This window comes from Gymnodraco acuticeps, unplaced genomic scaffold, assembly GCF_902827175.1.
Source record: "Gymnodraco acuticeps unplaced genomic scaffold, fGymAcu1.1, whole genome shotgun sequence".
NCBI classification, from domain to species: Eukaryota; Metazoa; Chordata; class Actinopteri; order Perciformes; family Bathydraconidae; genus Gymnodraco; species Gymnodraco acuticeps.
The window spans coordinates 105625-129778 of record NW_022992147.1 but is presented as its reverse complement, the minus strand read 5'-3'; the positions used below and the strand labels follow the sequence as shown (position 1 = coordinate 129778).

The 24154-nt window shown below is 41.1% G+C and overlaps 2 protein-coding genes across 5 annotated transcripts in view; both read right to left on the bottom strand.

The window, feature by feature from the left end:
- The window catches only part of engl (endoglin, like), a 28300-nt gene extending 11133 nt beyond the window's left edge, over window positions 1-17167 (bottom strand). Inside the window, exons 1-9 of the mRNA XM_034203924.1 lie at window positions 17031-17167; window positions 15848-15933; window positions 13183-13352; window positions 12464-12595; window positions 11564-11738; window positions 9835-10006; window positions 9095-9239; window positions 4669-4861; window positions 2549-2718 (exon numbers count right to left, since the gene is read on the bottom strand). Coding sequence (XP_034059815.1) covers window positions 2549-2718; window positions 4669-4861; window positions 9095-9239; window positions 9835-10006; window positions 11564-11738; window positions 12464-12595; window positions 13183-13352; window positions 15848-15932 — 1242 coding nt within the window. The 5' untranslated portion in view covers window position 15933; window positions 17031-17167. The remainder of the gene's footprint in view (window positions 1-2548; window positions 2719-4668; window positions 4862-9094; window positions 9240-9834; window positions 10007-11563; window positions 11739-12463; window positions 12596-13182; window positions 13353-15847; window positions 15934-17030) is intronic.
- Window positions 17168-22014: 4847 nt separating this feature from the next.
- pkn1b (protein kinase N1b) overlaps window positions 22015-24154 on the bottom strand; it is a 62091-nt gene continuing 59951 nt past the window's right edge. For all 4 annotated transcript variants that reach the window (XM_034203930.1, XM_034203929.1, XM_034203928.1 and 1 more), the window contains exons 20-22: window positions 23708-23815; window positions 23511-23591; window positions 22015-22861 (exon numbers count right to left, since the gene is read on the bottom strand). In XM_034203930.1, the coding sequence (XP_034059821.1) occupies window positions 22658-22861; window positions 23511-23591; window positions 23708-23815 (393 nt within the window). In that variant the 3' untranslated portion in view covers window positions 22015-22657. The remainder of the gene's footprint in view (window positions 22862-23510; window positions 23592-23707; window positions 23816-24154) is intronic.

Here is a 24154-nt window from a genome sequence, read left to right as displayed (position 1 = left end):
TGATAAATGAGAGGTAACATTTTGTTTATGGTATTATTTCCACATATTTCTCTCCATTCTTCCTTCTGCCAACGCGGTGTCGCAGTTTCTCGTCTCTCCCGTTTTTGTGCTTAGTGCGTACGCATGGGTTAGAGTTTGCGTGGAGGACCGCACATTTTCCCGTCAAGTTAGTATTTTATAAATCGCAAACATTGCGTAGAAACTGGCGTACGCCATTTTTTTTTAGCGTATATCCCTTTATAAATGAGGCCCCAGATCACTATGATGAAAAATAAACTCTTGCATCCAGCTGAGATGAAAATGAAAAATAATAGCTGTCTGTGTGTGCCTTCTTAATCGTTTGTTTGGGTCCCTCACTTCCGTTTCGCTTCTCATGCTCTGATTTGCTAGCTGAACCGCCAATCAGAGTGATTTGGTTTTCGGACAAAAAGGTGTCGGCACGGCCGAAAAGACACGACGTTGCGGGACACACCAATCTGAGTAGGGCGACACAACGCTCATCGACGGCCGAAATCGGCCCGGTGTGTCGACCTTTAGGCGAGCCCCTGCACATTTCACCTCCTTTCTCAAGTTTAACAATAACTACTAGTGCTAAAAATTACCATTTTAACAATGCTGATTCTCAATTTGTGTATTTCTCTATTTAAAGTAGCTGTTTTCAGTGCATTAGTGGAGGTGTTATAACAAACGTAGTTACAAACTAATGCTAGACCTACCTAGCTAGCTTAGTTTGCAGATGCATCTTTAGTTCAAGTGAGATGATGCTAATTTTGGCTTGTGAAAAATAGACTTGTTTGGTTATAGGCTTAATAACTGGAAAAAACAGCTGACTCCTTGGAGAGTCTTTTCGTACAACAAGCAAACTAACAAGCCAGTTTACTTGTGTGGAAAAGTTGGGCCTTTTGCAGTTTTTGGCTCTTCCTTTTGGCTTCCCTTCCCATCCCTTAATGCTGCAGCTCGCTGGTAACAAGGTTGGTGATTGTATATTGAATGTTAACCAAAATTGTAAATCAAATGAAAACCAATGAGTTAATAGACACTAAAACGCTCCCTAGTGCTAAAATGTACTTCAAGGTAGGGTGGGTAGGCATTTGATTGATTGTTAGTATGAGAAATATTGGTTAGAAAACTTTACATATGATTTAAGTACAAGATTACAAAATGTTACTCTCAAAAAATTATTCATATTTTTGCACTATGGTTGTTATGAAACCACTGGATAGCTTAATTTGTGGTAGCCAGTTTCTGTCTTTAAAAGGTCCCCTATTCTACTGTTTTTCATCAATATATTATAGGTCTCAGATATATACAGAACCTGTCTCTGATTGGCTGAAACACCAAACAGATCATTGCAGCATTACCCATAATCCCCTCTGTTTCAGCCCTGTTTCAAAAGTGCTGATTCTCTGTCTGTTACTTTAGATGAAAATAAGGAGCCCCTCCCCACGCCCCTCTGAGAGAGATTTGGTTACAAAGAACTCAATGGTGCTCTCGGAGGAGATTCAGGTGATAAGGTGGGGGGGGGGTTACCTTGGTTGCTGATTGGCTAATAGTTACACAAGACAACACATCGTTATGACATCATAAAGTGGCCAAAATCTGATCAGCTCATTTTCAGACAGGTTTTTATAGAAATGGATCAGGACAAAAAGAGAGAGAATCTTTGTTCCTGAAACTTTCAGAGTCTCTTTCCACAGAGGGGACACATGTTGATGTAGAAGAGACATGAAGAAGAGGGGACACATGCTGATGTAGAAGAGACATGAAGAAGAGGGGACACATGTTGATGTAGAAGAGACATGAAGAAGAGGGGACACATGTTGATGTAGAAGAGACATGAAGAAGAGGGGACACATGTTGATGTAAAAGAGACATGAAGAAGAGGGGACACATGTTGATGTAGAAGAGACATGAAGAAGAGGGGACACATGTTGATGTAGAAGAGACATGAAGAAGAGGGGACACATGTTGATGTAGAAGAGACATGAAGAAGAGGGGACACATGTTGATGAAGAAGAGACATGAAGAAGAGGGGACACATGTTGATGTAGAGGAGACATGAAGAAGAGGGGACATATGTTGATGTAGAAGAGACATGAAGAAGAGGGGACACATGTTGATGTAGAAGAGACATGAAGAAGAGGGGACACATGTTGATGTAGAAGAGACATGAAGAAGAGGGGACACATGTTGATGTAGAAGAGACATGAAGAAGAGGGGACACATGTTGATGTAGAAGAGACATGAAGAAGAGGGGACACATGTTGATGAAGAAGAGACATGAAGAAGAGGGGACACATGTTGATGTAGAGGAGACATGAAGAAGAGGGGACATATGTTGATGTAGAGGAGACATGAAGAAGAGGGGACATATGTTGATGTAGAAGAGACATGGAGAAGAGGGGACACATGTTGATGTAGAAGAGACATGAAGAAGAGGGGACACATGTTGATGTAGAAGAGACATGAAGAAGTGGATTTTGCATAATAGGTGACCTTTAATAACTGTGTACATCAAACACTGGATCTGATACTGAGGTATGAAGACCTGCAGGATGTGTTGGTCTACGCTCACGCTGAGGCGTCCATCCTCACACTGCACCGTGAAAATCTCCCGTCCTCCTCCTGTTCTCCCTCGTCCGCTCAGCCACTGCCTCAGCCGGTGCTCCTCCGCCCAGCGAGGCCTCGCACCGACCAGACTCTTCACTGCCACCACATCTGAGAGGAGACAGAGAGGTGACACTATACTGTATACTCACACGTACACTTCAACACCTTCCATTCAACAAATATTCCGCATTCAGTTCTCATCCAAAAGGAAGGTAAACAGAATAATATGGTGCAGGGAGGATGTATTCATGACGGCCTAACTGAAGGTTAGCATCTCCAGCGTTTCTTTGACAAAAAGCCAAATGGATTTTAACTTTTGATTTTTGATTATTTCAGAAAATAGGATCTGTTGGAAACAAACGTTTATGATACTTTTGTTTTGTACAGCAGGATAATTTCCACACATTAGCACTGCTTTTATAATTTTTTAAGTAAAAAGCTACTGATATTAAGGAACTACAGCACGGTCACATGACTTCATGTCACCAGCGCTAAGCTAAAGGTGGCTATGTTGGGCTATAAAGGAACTACAGCACAGTCACATGACTTCACGTGTGCACCGCTAAGCTAAAGGCGGCTAATGTTGGGCTATAAAAGAACTACAGCACGCCGGTCACATGACTTCACGTCACCACCGCTAAGCTAAAGGCGGCTAACATTGGGCTATAAAGGAACTACAGCACGGTCACATGACTTCATGCCACCAGCGCTAAGCGGTGGCTAATGTTGGGCTATAAAGCAGGGGTGGTGAACCTCCGGCTCCCGGGCCGTATACGGCCCGCGAGACCATTAGGTATGGCCCTCGAGGTAATTTATAAACACACGCAAAAAAGAAAAAAATTAAAGAAATCTAGACCGCAAACAAATTAAACAAAGCGAGTGCCTGTTTTTCCTGGCCAAGGTCAGGGTCCTTGAACACAACACGAGCCTAACGTGTCATCACGTGGTACATGTCTCGTCTGACAGGGGTGCAGTGCTGACGGAGAACACCAGAACGTCGCTCCAGAACTTCCAAGCAGTCCCCATAAGGAGCCGTACACATGCCGCAGTTTCTGCCTGGCTGTGTCTTTAGTTGAAAGCCCAGTGGCGATCTGTTCATCTGTCATACTGATCATTACAGTCAATAACTTTGTTGTTATTAGCATCTGGTTAGCTAGATATGCTAACGAATATAAGAAGCTTTTTCTCCAACCAGTGAGGTAAAGGCACATCTTTATATGATCATTATAGTTATTATAAAAAAACAAGAGAATAAAGTAAACAGGTATAAAATACCATCGAGTGACCTGTGTTCGTCGTCCATAACATACGCCTGCCCATACCATAACCCCACCACCACCATGGGCCACTCAATTCACAACATTACCCTAACCCTAACCCTACCCCTAACCCTAATCCTACCCCTCACACCAGATACTGACTGGTTTTCGGACCCCCCCAGACCCCCCCAATAAAGCAAAACTGCGCATTTCAGAGTGACCTTTTGTTGTGGCCAGCCTAAGGCACACCTGTGCAATAATCATGCTGTCTAATCAGCATCTTGATATGCCACACCTGTGAGGTGGGATGGATTATCTCGCCAAAAGAGAAGTGCTCACTATCACAGATCTTTTCAGATTTGTGAACAATATTTGAGAGAAATGGTTATTTTGTGTATGTAGAAAATGTTTTAGATCTTTGAGTTCATCTCATGAAAAATGGGAGCAAAAACAAAAGTGTTGCGTTTATATTTTTGTTCAGTGTAGAAGCTTCAGGAATTCACCTTTGGGCCTGATATGTCATAGAACAAAACGTTAAAATCTCTTCAGCTTGTGTTAACCTCAGACCTTATTTAAACCAAAAACACATTCAAGAAACCAATGACTTTTAGACGAGGGAACAGGAAATGGTTAAATGCTAACAAATTCCTGGGTTTATGACTCATTCCTGCACCACTCATCACCAAGCAAATACTTCTGCACATAAAATAACTTTACTAGGGGTGGATTTCAATATTAAATCGAATCACTCAGGTCACTCACACAATGATGGAAACAAGAGACAGACAGCGGTCCTGACCTGTCCTGCCCCCAGACAGCTGGATCACAAAGCGATTGGCCAGGTCAGCCTCAGTGTACGAGGTCACATGGGGGTGTCCACTCTCACAGGTCCAAACCAGAAGGTCCGGTACTGAGGAGAGGTCAGAGGTCAGGGTGATGGACAGGGTCAGGTCCGGCTCCACTGGGTAGGGCGGGGATACACTGTGGGAGGACTAAAGATACACAGACATCATGGCGAGTACGTTTTGAGGTATAATCAAGGAAAAAGACAGAACAGGATACTTGCCAAGTTTGCATTCAGACCTTTATCTGAATCTGTTGGTGGCTTAACTTTGTAGTTTCTGTAGTGATGTTGTTAAAGGTTCCCTATTATACTATTTTTCATCAATATATTATAGATCTCAGATATATACAAAACATGTCTCTGAAGTGTTTGTCTCTAAACACCAAACAGATCATTGTAGCATTACCCATAATCCCCTCTGTTTCAGCCCTGTTTCCAAAGTGCTGATTCTCTGTCTGTTACTTTAGAATCTAGATAATAATAAGGAGCCACTCCCCACGCCCCTCTGAGAGATATTTGGTTAAAAAGAACACAATAGGCGCTTTCACGGCGGTACTACACTTCCGTTTGGTTGCCAGGCCCGGAAACACTTTTTCCCATTGACTTACATGGGGAAAGAGTGGTCTGTAAATCGTTGGATCATTTTTTTAAAAACTAAATAAACTACCCAGTATGAACACTTATAGCCCTTATTAAAAACATTCGTTCCTCAAGTTGTAAAAATGTGCTAATAACGTTATTCTGAGAGTTATTTTCATCCATCCTGTGGGACCGCGCCGCCCGGCACGTTCATGTGATGTGACGTGTTCAGTACTACATGAGTTTTACCCGGTTTTACCTTTACCCATGGATGCACAATAAGAACGGACCCATATAGCCTTACTGCCAGCCCACGGAGCTGTAATAATGAATATATTGCACATGTTTGCTTTAATTCATCATTTGTAAAATATTATACTACATGGGCTGTATGATGTAAATCTTGTATTAAATCAAGTTAATATTACCGACGTAGATTAACGTCCCTGTAGCTTCTTATTGCACTTGCAATATACCATTAAAGGAGTTGAACGTTGCTGTTTGCTATTACTATAATACCATGCAGGGATAAACCAGAGTTTACAACCTTTGCATGTGGGCACAACACGTTTTGACCCAGATTAATTAGCTATACCATATGATATCGCCCGAGGAAGTCGTCATACTTATACATAAATAAAGATATATGTGTCAAAGCTCTAATCAAATTAACAGTTGTATTAATTATACTTGTGTATATATATATATATATATATATATATATATTAGTGCTGTCAAAATTATCACGTTAACGGCGGTAATTAATTTTTTGAATTAATTGCGTTAAAATATTTAACGCATTTAACGCATGTGCAGAATGGCCCGCCCCATACGTGCCACCAGTGGCAGCGCCAGGGTATGGCTGGGGCAGGCTACTCCCATACCAATAAATGGCTTAGCCCCACCATGAAAAATGATGTTAAAGTAAGCAAAATAAAGTCTGCCAACTCGCGCGGAGTAAATTGCACAGACAGCAGTTAGTAAGATTGATTTCAGTAGCCACGGTTTGGAAAACTTTTGTCACGTAGTGATCGTCTTCTCAATAGAACATCTTTGATAACGGCGTGGTGTTGTTGCAGGAAGTCCCGACGGAGAATACTTTTGCTGTAGTACGGGGTGCACATAACTGGTACGCAGGTTATGTGCGTAATCTGAAATGCGTACCGTCACTTGTGTCACTTGTGTCACAACGCGCATTTGCGTACCGACGTACTTGTGAAGCTTTTCCAGAAGGCGGTTAGATCACCGGACGACAGAGTCGGTCTCCGTGTGCACAGACAGGGCTGCTGTTAACGTCGGTCTGTACAACGGAATTGTGTCAAAACTACGCCAACCAGCTGCGGAGGGAGACTCCCCCCCCCCCCCCCCTTCACTGGAGAACTGCGCTAAAACAGCTGATCACAACGTTCACACTCTGTGGTCACGAAGTACTCCACTAGCCGCCCCCCCCCCCCCTCTGTCGACTTTCCTGAAGTACTCCCCCGTTGATAGAAATCAACACGTAATGAATTAAGACCCCACGGTTTGATGATTGATAGGTGTGTGGGTTGTCTTTCATTTTGACACGCAGAACAATGTTATAATAAACATAGATACTGTATGTTAAATGGATATATCCGCCTTCTTTCATTTATCTTTCCATTCCCACAAAAATATACATAAATAAATGGCATATTTTGGACATAGTTCGAATGGTGATTAATCATGATTAATTAATTTTAAAGCTGTGATTAATCGGATTAAAATTTGTAATCGTTTGACAGCCCTAATATATATATATACATATATATATATATATATATATAGCCTGTGTTGTATATTTATACACACACATGAACAACCTTGTGTGTGTCAAATAACAAGTTGTATGTTTACATTAGCATAATTACTAATGGCTCGGACGTTACACTAGCTAGCCGCTAGCTGCTAACTGCAACGTTAATATCAAATCCATCATAACAACCCAGAACGTGCGGTGCTGTTAAGTGTACGCAAATTGACTTGCTTGATGTGAACGAGCCTTTTGGGGGGCATGGTTAAAGTTGCGCATGCTCTATGAGCGCACATACGGGTACTTCTCAGGCATGCTGGGTAATCTGTGACGTTTCACTCTCTCAAAAGTTGGGCCATTTTGTCATCCATGCGCCAATGAGCAACTCTCATAGGAATGAATGAGGCCCCGCCTCCCACGCTGTATCCAGTTCTTATTATACATCCATGATTTTATCCCCTTTTCCGTCCCTGCTAGAGAGCCGGTACTTTCATGGAAGAAAAGGTTCCTATGTCTGATTGGCTGGGCGGATTGCAAACCACGCCCCGTAAAACTCCCAAAAAGTTTTGTGAAGCCGCCATTTTATTTTCCTTGCATTAGCATTATTAGTATTAGCTCCGTGCACAAACGGCGAGAGACTAACTTATGGCAACACAAAAGAAAACATGGGTGGGAGCGGTGGAGATGAGGAGGTGTCGGCGTTCTGGCGATGTACTCGGAAGGCTTCAGTAGAAGCTGCTGGGACTCCCAGCAGCTTCTACTGAAGCCAGTCCCCAACTCCGGGGACTTCCGGCCGGGGACTTCAGATGGCAGTATACGCCGTGAAGTTGTTTGCAGCCTGCCAGTAAACCCAAAGCAGAAGAAGAAGAAGTGACGTCAGCGGCTTCATTTACCTAATCCTCCCCCAGGGACTTATTCCGGTGTGAAGTTCATCAGAACTAAAGAGTTCTGATGAACCAAGTACGGTAAAGTACTTGGTATGAACGCGCCTATTGGTGCTCTAGGAGGAGGTTCAGGTGATAAGGTGGGGGGGGGGGGGTTACCTTGGTTGGTGATTGACTAATGGTTACACAAGCCAAAACATCGTTATGACATCATAAAGTGGCCAAAATCTGATCAGCTCATTTTCAGACAGGTTTTTATAGAAATGGATCAGGACAAAAAGAGAGAGAATCTTTGTTCCTGAAACTTTCAGAGTCTCTTTCCACAGAGGGGACATATGTTGATGTAGAAGAGACATGAAGAAGAGGGGACACATGTTGATGTAGAAGAGACATGAAGAAGAGGGGACACATGTTGATGTAGAAGAGACATGAAGAAGAGGGGACACACGTTGATGTAGAAGAGACAGGAAGAAGAGGGGACACATGTTGATGTAGAAGAGACATGGAGAAGAGGGGACACATGTTGATGTAGAAGAGCCATGAAGAAGAGGGGACACATGTTGATGTAGAAGAGACATGAAGAAGAGGGGACACACGTTGATGTAGAAGAGACAGGAAGAAGAGGGGACACATGTTGATGTAGAAGAGACATGAAGAAGAGGGGACACATGTTGATGTAGAAGAGACATGAAGAAGAGGGGACACATGTTGATGTAGAAGAGACATGGAGAAGAGGGGACACATGTTGATGTAGAAGAGCCATGAAGAAGAGGGGGCACATGTTGATGTAGAAGAGACATGAAGAAGTGGATTTTGCATAATAGGTGAGCTTTAAGCTATATTGACACAAGGTGTCCCTTACAAAAACAGAAAATGTGGATGATTTGCAAGGGTTTTTACACTCCTGTAGTTGAATGATGCAAATAAATTAACGTGACACTGTATCGCAAAAGGATAGTCATCTATCTTTATTACGATAAGCCCTGCTTCCTCTCTGGCGCGTCTAGTTTCTACATGTCGATACAAAAATGTGCTTTCTTAGAGGGAAGCTGTGGCTGCAGATCTGATTGTTGTCTGACGAAATATACTTGTTGGATATTTAAATTTGATGACAAATTCAGATACAAAGGAGAGATGTGTCCCTTACATAAACAGAAACTTGACCCCGGACACCAGGCGCGTGAATCGCCCAGTTGACGGGCACCGAGCTGCTGAGAATCAGAACAACCGTCTGGGTCCTTGAGTCGACCTTCAGGGGCAGAAGAGAGACAATCACCTCCACCTGGAGAGAGCTGAAGAACACAGAGACACAGAGATTATGGACCAATTCCAAACCACTCCGCCGCTCAGTGATGAAGTGAACTCCGTTTGTAGTCACACTCGCAGCTGAACAAGGCTCCTTTCTTTCAGGTGGAGGGTTTAAAAACAGCAGGAGGCTTTGGGACAAATATACACAACTTTATAATAAAATGCACACAATTAATGTTTTCTAGACTAAACACGGGTATATGATTCTGAGTTAAAAACAATACGAGGTAACATGAAGTTGTTAACATCTGTATGACGATATTAATGTCTCTTAAATTAAATGTTTGCAGGAACTACTTGTAAACAGCTTGTTTCCGGACCCACCCAGCGTTGATTGGTCAGGTGGAGCAGCAGATGAAATCAGGTGATGCAGACTCGCTGTTTGAGGGCTTGATAACCCACTCCCCCTCAACACTCGTTGGTTTGGAACAGCGCTTAATGTGGAGGACCCTCCGCGTGAACGCGCAAACGGAGGGGTAGTGTGTAGGGGTAGGGTGAAGGGGGTGGTTTGAAATTGGGCCTTAACTTTGCATGCTGTATAACAGTCATACAGGACTTTCAGAGGATGCATGCCCTCACCCACACAGTCCTGATCCCGCTGAATGGAGTTTGATCACATGGACTTCAGCACTGATCCCTCCTGATGGAGCGTCACTGCAGCCCTGCACTTCCTGTGTCTGCAGGTCAGAGGTCACGTAGCTGTTGGAGAGGAACACGGACTGCAGCTGGCACACAGCAGGGAGGCTGGGGTCTGTACCACAGAAAAAAGATGAGAGGGAAGTAGGTGAAGCAAGATCTTTCTCTGCAATCCGTCCGACCTGAGCCTGGTGTTGTCAAAGTCAACTTTATTGTCAATCTTTCAGTTTGTGTGTACAGACAGAGAGATCAAAATACCGTTTCCCACAATCCCTTATACAAAAATACAAATATATATAAAAATATGTATACAATATGTAGATATTCTATAAATACACAATCAACAGACACATTTATACATATGCACACATTAAGATAAAAACACAACAATCAATATATACAAAATAACAGTCACTTCAATATCTATTTATGTCTGGTAAAAGTGGAGATAAGAGTATCAACCAGTGCACAGAAGCTTGTGTTTAACAAATAGACAAAGTTATAAAATTGTTCTAGACCTCATCTAATTCTTCACAAAGAAATATAGGAAACCTGTTTCAAATATGTCAAACTATATTCAATGTTTTGGGCAAGCTATGTTATCTCTATGTTCCCTTTTAATTGCACTGGATTGTTTCTATAAATATGGGATATGCGTTTGTAGAGGGTTTGATAAGAAGACTGACACAACTATAAACATTTTTTACTTTCTAATTCTTCACAAAGATATCTAATGGCGCATTTCCACTACAGCGCGGTTTAAGCACGGCCCGTTTTTGGTTGCGTTTCCACTTGGCGTAGTTCCGGCTAGCGGGTACTATTTCACAGTTTTTCTGGTTTTTCTGGCCCCCATACAATTGAGGTTCTATCCGGGCCAACAACCAGGCTGAGTCGGGCTGAGTATGCTAAACTAGAGAGAGAATCGCTGGCAAGGGGGCTACAACTACAACAAGATGAACATATTTGACCGTGATTTAATTGTAATACACGTTTCAAAATGATGCCGAAGTAACAACATACTGATACCGGTTAGTAAAAACCATGAATTAATGCTTTGACAAGTCTGCAGGCGAAAAACCTTTTAAAATGCGTGTTTTCTGAATGGAGATCGGCTAAGCTAACGTTATATATGCTCCGAGCGTCCACACTCACAACAACGGCCTATACAGACATAAATAAACCAGCGACTGTATTCGCCATGACACAGGCAGTCTGTGGTTTGTACTTGTTTAACTTTTGTCTAGTTTCTGAACAGATATGAGGAGCTGTGAGCTCTGAGTGCTAAGAGCTGACGGCTGATGTTGTTTTTCTGGGGTTCTCATCGAAGATGACGTCACGGCTCCGCCTACACTGCGTTACTATAGTTACTGCCCCAGCTACTAAACTGTAATGGAAACGCAGCATAAAGTGAGCCTGGCTTACTAAGGCCGAACTATACCGTACTAAGCAGAGCGAGGCCCTGCAGTGGAAATGCGCCATAAGAAACCTGTTTGTCAAACTATCTTCAATGTCTTTGGCAAGCAAATCTCCATTTTCCCTTTTAAATGCACTGGATTTGTTCTATAAATATGCATTAAACCTGAATAAAGACTGAGATTTCATTGTGAAAATATTAAACGCTGTTAGCTTATAATCTGTCCTCACTATTATATTTGGTTTGTTGGCGGCTCACCTTCTCCCAGTGGGACGTAGACTCGGTTTCCGTGAGTTGTGTGTGTGAAAGAGGACAGGTTTCCGTGGTGTTTCAGAGCCCAGCGGTGCAGAGCACGAGGATGAAAAGGCAGTGAATGCACCGTCTGGACATTTAAATGCAGCGTGCTGGTATGCACATTGGAGTTTGAAGATACCTAGAATACAAGCGCAAAGAAGTTGATGCAACATAAAAAAGGTAAGCATTAAAATATATTTAAAAGTGAGGATAAAGTGGTGCAAGGATAATTGTGTAGACTAACCCAGATGTTAGCATCTCAAGGGTTCTTGTTGAAAAGCCAATTTTCCCATTGGATTTTGCAATATTGTAGAAAAATAATCTCTGTGTATAATAAAACCACTTTTAACTGTTAAAGTGTAAAATCTCCATAAGTAAAAAGCTCGTTTGCGGTTTGCTACTTAGTGTTAACATTGTGAGACTCATTGCTGATGTTTCGCATCACTTTGCAGTTGTTTTTTACACATTAAAAGCTTTTTTAATTCACCAGTGGGGTATTTACTGACGTATTTTATGTCGTAGAACAAAACTTGAAAAGCTAATGTTTGGCGTGATGACGATTAATGGTCTCATTTGGCTACTCGTTAGCAACTGCCATTTGTCAGACATAAAAGCTTCAGGAATTGACCTTTCAGGGGTCAGCCAATATGTCGTAGAACAAAACGTAAAATCTGTTTGACTTGTGTTAACCTCAGACCTTATTTCAGGCTAACAACCAAAAACACACTTCAAAAAAACATTTACTTCTAGCCAAGGGACCAAAAAGTGCTAAAATACTGACTAATTTCTGGGTTTTGGGACTCATTCCTGCACCACTCTATAGGTAGTTGAGATTAAAAGACATTGAGGATATGATGGACTGACCTGCACCAGTACAGGCAGGTTGAGGGGGAGTTTCTCGGCCTCCAGCCACCAGCTGACTGGTATCTTGGAGCTGAGCAGCAGGTGGATGTTTCTGAGAGGCGTCAGAGAAAAAGGCTTCAGCAACACCGTCACCTGCAGACACACGAGGAAAGGCTTTGATGTGGAACAGGACGTGTTAGAAAAGTATCACTGGTCACCGGCTTGAGCTTCAATCTCAGGATCCATGTATCTGTGATCCTCTCCATTATGGAAGTAGTCATCACATACAGAGCATCAACTAGTTCCTGAGCAGTGTCCTTCACACGCTGATATACAAGAGAGGGAGTTACGCAGTCACAAGATAGAGGAATACCGGCTCTTGTAGGTAATCATACATCCTGTCATGTACAAAATATTGAGTTGTTTCTCAAAATGTTGAATTTTTCTCAAAATCCAAAAATTCAGACTTTTTCCAAAATATTGACGGTTTCCTAAAAAAATGACGTTTTCACAAAATTCTGACTTTTTCTCAAAATTCTTACTTTTCACAAAATTCTTACTTTTTCTAAAGATTCAGACTTTTTCTGACCATCTAAAAATTCTGACTTTTTCCTAAAAATAATCACATAGCTATCATATACCTAAAACAGTCCTGATGCTCTTCTAGGTAATCATACATCCTGTCATGTTCACAACCTTTGTTATCATGTTAGAAGGGAGGCCAGTTGTACCAAAACTACCTGGTTTTCTGGGCTGTTTGTAACTCTCCCCACTGCGATGACATGAGTTTCTTTGTCTCCTCGTTCTCTGGCAGCGCAGCCCGGCCCGGCATCGAACCGCTCCAGCCGACCCTGAACCGGGTGCAGCGTTCCCAACGGCCCCACCGAGCAGCGCACCTGCACACTTTGAGCTAAGAAACAGTAGATGAGTGACTTTGGTGCAGGGAATGACGTATTTGTAGGCCAGATTGAGGTTGGCATTGCAAGCCTCTACAAAACGTCATTGGGATTCTTCCATTGGATTGGAATATTGCTCAAATTAAATTATCTCTGTCGCGAACAAACATTTGTTATTTCATTTATATATTTATTTGGCAGGGACAGTGCACATTGATTGACATTTCTGTAAATGCGCCAGAGTTAGCCAACAGGCTATTTTTCGTCTGTAGTCCCTGGACAGATGTTAAAAGTCATCCTAAAAACAAAAATTCACTTCAAATAACAGGTAAATACAATCAGTAAAACAACATTCAACAGAGATACTTATATTATGATAAAAGCATATATAAAAACATAAAAACTAAACTAAAATACATATTCACAAAGCAGACAGATACAGTTCAAGGCATATGTACAAACAGAGCGTTGTAATGTACAGATTGTGTCAGTGTTGACAGAGCTGACTTTCCACTAACCATGTTTTTAAGGTAGATTTAAATAAACTGCAGGTGTTTTGTTCTCTAATCTTTACTGGGATTGAGTTCCACTGTGGTGCAGCTTTAAAAGAAAAAGAAGATTGGCTGAATGAACTCTTCCTTAATGGAACAACGCAGTCTCCTCTTGTTGCAACTCTTGTTGACCTAGTTACAGGTTATCCGTTTTGATCAGCAGGATAATCTCCACATATTAGCACCACTTTGAATCCAAATCAGGTAATTGGTAACAGAACATTTTACCAGAAGTAGAAAGCTAATGTTGGGCTATAAAGCAGGGTTGCCAACTCTCACGCATCTGGCGTGTGACACGCGCTTTCGCTCTCAATCTCACGCTCTCACGCTGCCCAAACTATTCTCACGCCAAAAACAAGATGAACGGCGATCGTTTTTGGTTGGTTAAACTTATTTTACAATGTTGAGTTGACAGCTGCTCAAGCTGTCGATCCGCTCCCTCCCCGCTCCCTCCCCGCCCCCACCACTCTTAACAACGTTAACAGGCAGCAGAGCAGTGAGAGCCGGTTGGTCAATCCCCGACCCGTATTGCGCATGCGCAGATCTAAGATCCAGTAGAAATGATAAAAAAGTAAAAGTCTGCTGCTTATTGTTCTACTAGGCCAAAATAGAGTCAAAGAGTATATGAGAGTGAGAGTGCGTTAATTAATATATTTGGCAGTTAAGTCTGTAGATTTGTTTGTGTGTGTGTGTTTCATGTATAGGCCTCTCACGATAATAAATTGTGTTGGATACCTTTTCCCGGAAATTATTGCGATAAACGATAATATTGTCGGCACCGTTGTATGACCATTTTAGACCACTGACATAATGATAATATATAATAATAGTTCAAGTACATCCTTTCAAACTGCTAGTCACATCCTCATGTAAATGGAAATTTATCGAGTTTATTTTTTATTTATCGTACGATAAGTCAATTAATTGCTTATCGCGACAGGCACACAATAAAACAGTGGAAACAAACATGTGTTTGACTTTCATTAGTGAATGAAACTGTGTGCCCTTTATAGTCTGTGTCAAATATTGTGTATTTGTATATATTGTATATATATCCTATATATATGCTAAGGTCCCGCTACTGACACGATAGCAGTCATTTAGTGCGCATATGTGTAATTAAACCCATGATATCAAAATCTCACTCCAGCCAGGTACCCAAAGTTGGCAACCTTGCTATAAAGGAACTACAGCACGGTCACATGACTTCACGTCACCACCGTTAAGCTAAAGGCGGCTAATGTTGGGCTATAAAGGAACTACAGCACGGTCACATGACTTCACGACACCAGCGCTAAGCTAAAGGTGGCTAATGTTGGGCTATAAAGGAACTACAGCACGGTCACATGACTTCACGTCACCACCGCTAAGCTAAAAGCGGCTAATTTTGGGCGTGATGACTTTTAGTTGTCTCATTTAGACACTTGTTTAAGAAACATAGAATATAATTGTATGTGTATTTTTTGTCGTCGAAGTAAACGTGTGAATCTCTTCAGTGTGTTAACCACTCACGTTATTTTACATAGGGGAACCAAAAGTGCTAAAATGCTGACTCATTTCTGGATTTTAGGACTTATTACTGCACTAATCAAATGGTTTCTCTTCTGTGTTTATGATTCAAGAACAGATGCGGAAAACCAAGTTCATATTTTTCTACTCGTAAAGGCCAAAAGAGTCTGAAGTGGACTAACCCTTCAACATGTTTTCCTAAAGGACGAACAGCACTGACGTTTTCTTCCTGGTCAGTTTTAGTTTCCATGAACAAACAATATATGTACTTTGTGTTCTGAGGAACCAAATATTATCCTGGCAAAAGGGAAAAGGAAATATTTTGGATGACTGAAAAATGGATCGTCATGCCTCTCAAGGCAATAACAACTAAGGACTGGTTGCCATACATCTGCAAAGATCATTTTGTCGGTCCTGCGTTATTTTAAGAGTCCCACTGATGTTCTTACCTGCTGTTTTCTTCCAGAGAAGGAGACAGAAAAGTGTCCTCATGACTCCTGATAGTGAAGGCATCGACAAAACTTCATGCAACATCCTAATGAGCAGAAATGAAATTCAGTACATAACATATTATAAGACACATTTATTTTTATTTAGGATTATTACTGATGATAGTCTCATAATGAAAGGAGCAACCATTAAAAGATGAGTTAAATGACAGAAAATGTAATTAATAATTTCAATATTTTTCAGGTGTTTGTCGTATGTGATAGTTAATGGGATATGTGTATTATTTATTGATAATGAAAATCTTCCATGTTTTATCAAATACATTTTTTCAACAGCTTTGTAATCCATTTAGGGCAAAACACAAACACAGAAGTCTGCATTTTGTCCTTTTGTTAATGCCTGCAAAACAACAATAATCAAATAATAAGTAGTAAAACAAACAAAAACAAAAACAACAGTAAGAGAACTTATATAATTTTTAAAAAGTATGCTTATAGATATACCACTAAATATTAATAAAAAAACAAAAAATATAAAGAATTATACATTTTATTATTGTTTAAAAAATATCAGTATTGACAAAAACATCACAACAAAAAATAATAAACAAAATGAAATATATAATTTCAAACAACAATAACAATACCACCAATAGAATACCATATATACAATACACCAATGAGTAGAATTAACACAAAATAATAATAATAACAATAATAATAACATATTAACTTAAAAAATAACAGTACAGAGAAAGAAATAACAAGAAATAAATACAAATATATTCATTTTTACTTATTTTAAACAAGTTTTATTATTAATAGAAAAATAAATCTATAAAATGAAGCAGTAGATATCACACAAAATATTGCAATTAATAATACTAATAATATTTATGTATTTAAACTAAATGTACATAGTTACTTACAAATCTAGGAGCTGAATCTAATTTCTAATTTGGTTTAAAAATAAAAATGTGTGACAGAAGAGTACGCAATGTTAGAGTTTATTCATTCATATTAAAAACCGTTACTAGTTAAACAAATAAATGACATTAGGACCATGGGTGCTAATTTCTATTTGTTCTTGTATTTGCGTTTAAAGTATATTTAAGTAATAACAAATAAAAAAACCGATCTAAACACTTGCAGGATCAAATCTGTGGAGAAAAGTTGAACTCACCTGCGGTGCGGAGGGACTGCTGCTGATCCAGCTGCTCACTGAGAGGCTGCACTCACCACAACACACCCCCCCCTCCACACACACACACCCCCCTCATTACCTCAACACACACACTCACACTCACACACACACTCCACATCCTGCAGAAAGTGCTCGACTCCTCTCTGCAGCTGAGGTGAAATATTTCTGAGTGGAAATTCATTTTTTTACTCGCAGGGGGAGTGAGGGCAGAGTTAAAGGGAGAGAGGGGGGAGGGGCTGAGGGATGGGGTGAGGGTGGAGAGAGGAGGAAGAAAAGACTTTGGAAACGTCTCCAATGGAGGCCGAAGAGGGAGGGGGAGGGAAGAGGGGAGGACCTGAGGAGTCTGAGTGACAGGTGGACTGTTTGGGAGGGAAGTAAAGAGAGGACACACACACACTTAATAAATAGAATCTTGCATGTGATAAGATACACATTATTCGCAAAATGGCTCTTCTGCGTTATGAAAACGTATACTTTTGGTACTCTAAGTATATTTTGATGCTACTACTTTTGTACTTTTACTTAAGTAACATTTCGAATGCCAGACTTTTACTTGTAATGGGGTATTTCTACACTGTGGTTTTTATGACTTTAAGTACAATATTTGAGTACTTCTTCCATCACTGAAGGCAAACACACACACACCACACACACACACACACACACACACAAACACACACAACACACACACACCACACACACACACACACACACACACACACACACACACACACACACACAACACACACACACACACACACACACACACACACACACACACACACACACACACACACACACACACACACACACACACACACACACACACACACACACACACACACACACACACACACACACACACACACACACACACACACACACACACACGGGAAAAGCTAGTTTGAAGAGGGGGTTTTGAGGGCTTGTTTGAAGGATTCGACCTAAAGGTTGTTTAAGGCTTTCAAGGTAGCCATGTGGTCTTTTTTTAAATACAGATTTTTATATAATTAATTTGTATGAATAGCATTACCCCCACTCAACATTGAATTGTTTAAAGTATGCCTTTCTTGAGAAGACCCTGAATGAAAATGGGATATTTTAAGGACAGCGTATACAGTCTGAATATTTACTGCAGTTTTTGGATAATTACCTTCCTGTTAATCTATTAAATAAACCCAGATTCACTTGTACTGCATGTCAGAGGCTGGCAGTGCTTACAAAATATCCTAATTTACCTATTTTTTTCATTAACAGTTGTTTAAAATGTTAAATAATTCACACACACATTGGGTTTAGGCTTCTGTGTTAGTTTTGAGTGCAATAGAGTCACGTTTTTACTTCTGCTAATGGAAAAACACCAGCATTACAATTCAGATTTCAGTGTTTTTAGGGACATGTCCACTAATAACTCTGGGGAAAAACACACTCATGTACAATGCTTTCTAAATTGCTTTTTGAGAGTTTTGTTTTTCTCTGCAGATTTATTCCCAACGATACTTCCAAAAATGTTTTTAATGATGAGCGTTTCAGGACACTTAAAGGGAACAGCTGGGCCCTGGCTCTCCATCCATCCACTCTCAGATGGAACATATTTTGACCCAGTGCTGCAAATCTGGACAGATATTGTTGGCACTTATATTACATTACCCCTTTATTGAGCCCATCTGAGACTTTGGGCTTTTGGAGAAGTAAGACGAACATCAGCTGAGGTTTGAAGTCAGGCTGACCTGCAGAACACCAGCTGTAATAAACTTTGGAATTTTTTTTTAGAGTCATCAGTCAAAAATAATGTGTTTCTATGGTGAGACAGGCTGCATGTTGTCTGGGTTATTGTATTTATGATCCAGGTCAGAGTTCCCGTTAGCCGGTAATTACCGGACTACGACCGGTAAAATATGTTGAAGACCGGCAAATCTAAATCTCTCCGGTCAAAGTGTCCATTCAAAATAATTTCCGTTTAGCGCAATATTACATCAGTTGCGCAACTTGCGCCATTTATGTGACAGACAAAAGAGTAGGCCTATGTGACAGACAAGAATAGTCAATTCTAATGTCTAACCATAGACTGTATATATAAAGTGTCTAACACGTAATGTGGAGAAAGAGATGTCCTGTATGGGTTGATTGTGCGTTGATCTGTTGGTAATGCCTCGGGGTTCCGGTGGCCATGTAAACAAATGCATAATGCTGCGCTATACTTTGCGGCCTCACCCGGTTGCATAGCGACGCTTATTGTTTAGGTGTCTTTTAATAAGCAGGTAGTCCTATCATTATCTAGAACTAGCTAGATCTGATCGATATGGACATAAACACGAGTGAAGTCTAATCTGACGGGAGAGAGAGATCAGCTGCTGCTGACGAGTCGACACGCAGCTCTGGATGATCACATGCAGCGGTGAGCGGAACAAAGCACACACCAGGTTAGAATAGCACACGTAGGCCTAGCTATTTTAATGACCTCTCAAATTACCGTAACTAGTTATAGATATGTTTAGTTTTACTGTCGGGTCACTCATTACTGATCCGCGAGCTGCATGATACTGACGGGCTGTCAGGAGAGGGAGAGCGCTCCGTTTATTATTCCCGTGTGATTGTAAATTACTGTACACTTTTGAATAATGTAGTTAATCTAGGCTACTATAATTAGTTTGTTTAATATCGAATCATATCAATTTGTTTTAAAGCACAATAAATAACAAAGAAGACCTTTGACCGGCACTTTTCTCATTTTGTCCGGAAGATTTCAACTTTAACGGACATGTTAACAGGTGTTCCGGATTAACTTGTTTCCCGATCAACTTGTTTCCCAATCAACTCGTTTCCGTGGGGTGCGTGGCTTTCGACTGAAATACACATTTCGATTATCGTTGTTAATGTCCAAGTCCATCTGTGTATACCTTCAGACAGCCTCCAAGTGAAGCACACGGTGTTTACTCACAGTTTGAAAGCAGCGTGGAGAAGGCTTCATCTGTGTTAAACTGTGATCTTCCCACGGAACTGGGACCCGCCCACGTTAAAATGTGACCCGCCCAGATTAAATTGTGTTACGATTTCTGTGGCTATCTACCAGCGATCATGTTTAATATGAAAGACTACCCACACATGTATCCCTTATAAAAACGGTATTGTGCAGCACTCATCCAGATAAGATGTGACTGTTACCTCGTTTTGCAAAGATAGCAGCAGAAATGTCATTGGGGATATTTAGACTTTAAAATGCTGCTTGGTCGTGAATGTTGGGACTAAATATCCCCAATGACATTTCTGCTGCTATCTTTGCAAAACGAGGTAACAGTCACATTTTATCTGGATGAGTGCTACTGCACAATACCGTTTTTACAAGGGATACATGTGTGGGTAGTCTTTCATATTAAACATGATCGCTGGTAGATAGCCACAGAAATCGTAACACAATTTAATCTGGGCGGGTCACATTTTAACGTGGGCGGGTCCCAGTTCCGTGGGATAATCACAGATTAACACAGATGAAGACTTCTCCACGCTGCTTTCAAACTGTGAGTAAACACCGTGTGCTTCACTTGGAGGCTGTCTGAAGGTATACACAGATGGACTTGGACATTAACAACGATATTCCGTAATAAGTCTGGAAACAATAGCTGGTTTAAATGATTTATTCGAGCAACTCGTTTGTCTTGTTGTAGTCCTCGCTGTTCGCGTCCGGATATCGCCATCGTAATCACAACCTCACACACTGGTACTGGATGTGCATCAACGTGTTCCTAAGAAGCCAAATATACCAAAAGATGTATGTAAACGACAGAAGAAAGCGATCGAAATGTGTATTTCAGTCGAATGCCACGCACCCCACGGAAACGAGTTGATTGGGAAACAAGTTAATCCGGAACACCGGGGGAAAAATATTCTAACGGGAACTCTGATCCAGGTATTCAATAATGATTTAAAACACATGTATTTGTCTCATACTGCCAATTTGGAGTTTAGTATCTTTCCCAAAGACACTTTTAAACACTAAATAATCAAGAATAATCTCATTTTCTTGATAATTTGTTCACTGTGGAGCCACGCAAGAAAAACAAACTTTCCTCAAGAATGTAAAGGGGCCATATTATGCTCATCTTCAGTTTCATATCAGTATGTAGTGTCTCTACTGTGACATATCTCCATGCTTTAATGTTCAAAAAGCTCTTTATTTTTCTCATGCTGCCTGCACCTCTTTTCACCCTCTGTCTGAAACCAGAGCCCAGTCTGCTGTGATTGGTTAGCTGGCCGGCTCTGTTGTGATTGGTCAACCACTTGGAGATGTCCCTTAGCTTATCACGTATACTTTGTTAGAGAGCTAGTGAAAAGAAGCGCAAGTGTAACATAGTGATGTCATTATGTTCAGGAAGTAAACAAAGGAGTCCAATGGAGGCAGTTCAGTGTGGGAGAAAAACTCCATATATAAAAAAAAAACCCTATATAACACGCTACAGTTAAGGGAAAACCCCCAAAAAGCATTCTATGGCCCATTCAATGTTGGAGATAACATCAGGAATTATAAGATGCCCTTCTCTGAGATACTGCAAATACATATTGTTTTTCAGTATCAAATTACCTGCCTGCATTATAAAATGACAGAAAACGTTAAAGTTCATCCCAGTTTATGAAAAGCCAAAGTATGTCTTGTTTTGTCGGTCTAAAAATCAAAGAGCTTAGTTTTGCGGGAGATTTATCATAAAGCAAAGTATTTGTAAATTGAAATATTTGACTGAATGATGGCGGTCAGTTCTTTGTGAGGTTAACATCAATGTCTGAACCAGAAATCCACCCCAAAAGACGACAAGACATTTCACTAAAAACCCAAATTTCAACCTCATGGTGGAGCTTCAGAGGTCTCTCAGCTCTTGACATATATTAGGTTAAATCGAGCTCAAAATATAATTTATGACTGCATGAAAAAGTGCAAAAGTATGACAATAAAGTGACCACTGCTTCTGTGTTGGGTTCACATCTTTACTGAGTCACAGGTCCAACATATTTCACCAGCAAATGACAGAGGAGGGAACACAGACGGGGGGAAATACAAACTATAAATCACAAAAAAAACTGTAAAAGTCATTGAAAAATGATTGTAGTTAAAAATCTGTGTTGTACCGAAAGAGAGTGGACCGAGGAGACGACGATAAACTGTAACAGCACCCTCCTTCTGTGGTAATACTCACTCTTATTTGTGCGAAATCAGCACTTCTTCTTCTTCCCTCTGGCTCCCCCTTGTGTTTGAGTCCAGGTGGTGCAGCTGATACATTCACTGAGGCAGGGAAACACACTTGGTAGCAACACATAGCGATGATAAAAGGGACAAAAAGAGAGAAGAAACCTCTCCTTTTTACTCAGTGATTCATAGGCTCTCAGCAGGATCCACCATCATCTTCCATTTGTTACTTAATCTGGATTATTCTCCGGTATCGTCACAGCTTCCTGTCACGGATCTGCAGATCTCTGGAGGTCAGTAGATCCGTGACACATTGGAATAAACGCCACATGATCCACAAATGAAGTTAGAGAGACCCTTTGCCTCCAGAGGGTTCGTCAAGAGTCACTTCTCAGAGTCCTCAAGGTCTGTTTCAGCTGACCTTGACCCCCTAGCAGAGGTCAGATACGTAGTCGAAGTCCTTGAAGTGGTCCTGCTCTTTGAGGGACAGCGTGCGCCGCTCTCGCGGGGGCGTGAGGGCCGGAGCCTCCGCGGTGAACTCCACATCGAAGTTGCTGACGTCTTCTTTCCCTCCGATGGTCGGGAGGAACGGAGGCGGGAGTTTCCTCTGAAGGAGAGCCTCCCAGTCCACACTCTGAGGACAGGAAGACATGTTAGTGAGCTGATGCTTTTATACAGACTGACTTACATTCACTTCAATCCTGCAGACATGAGAGCAGTTTAGGGGTTTAGTATCTTTACCCAAGAGACACTTCGACATGTTGATTCCTGTAGGCGGGATCAGTACGTAGTGTCTCTACTTTAAAGAATCCTCTCCTGCTGATGTTCAGGTGTATATCAGTATGTAGTGTCTCTACTTTAAAGAGTCCTCTCCTGCTGATGTTCAGGTGTATATCAGTATGTAGTGTCTCTACTTTAAAGAGTCCTCTCCTGCTGATGTTCAGGTGTATATCAGTATGTAGTGTCTCTACTTTAAAGAGTCCTCTCCTGCTGATGTTCAGGTGTATATCAGTATGTAGTGTCTCTACTTTAAAGAGTCCTCTTCTGCTGATGTTCAGGTGTATATCAGTATGTAGTGTCTCTACTTTAAAGAGTCCTCTCCTGCTGATGTTCAGGTGTATATCAGTATGTAGTGTCTCTACTTTAAAGAGTCCTCTCCTGCTGATGTTCAGATGTATATCAGTATGTAGTGTCTCTACTTTAAAGAGTCCTCTCCTGCTGGTGTTCAGGTGTATATCAGTATGTAGTGTCTCTACTTTACAGAGTGTGGGAGACAAACTCACCCTGAAGAAAGGTTGTTTTTTCACATCTTCTGCGTCTTTCTCTCCGGAGCCCAGACGTCTTTCAGGGTTCCTTCTCAACAACTAAACAACAGAGAAACAACAACAAGTAACAATCCATCCGTTATGAGTCGGATATTTTCAGAATTAAAAGCACAAACAGTCAAAACTGTCTAATGAAATCGAGTGTTTGTTCTGACCCGTCTCATGACGCCGATGGCCTCGGTGGAGAGGAAGCGAGGGTAGCGCACTTCATCGTTCACTATGCTGTCGAACACCTCCTCCTCATCGTCCCCTGGGAACGGAGACTGAAGGAAACACACACATTAGTCTGCAGTGCAGCACATATTGTAGACTCTGTGCTTTCGTAGGGATGAATACCAAAGATCTATCAAAGTAATGGATTAGCTTCAAAAACGAGCTGGTTGGTGGATTTTTTTTGCCTTTGCAAGAGTGTTTCCATCCATTATGCAAGGCAAGTTTATTTATATAGCACCTTTTAACACAAGGCAATTCAAAGTGATTTACAAAAATGAAAGACATTGGCTGCATCTCATTAATTTAATTGAAACAAAACACAGTATAAACTGAGGAGTGATTCCCGTGAGTTTCATGAGTTTCACTCCGCTGGGAAACTGCTCTCATGT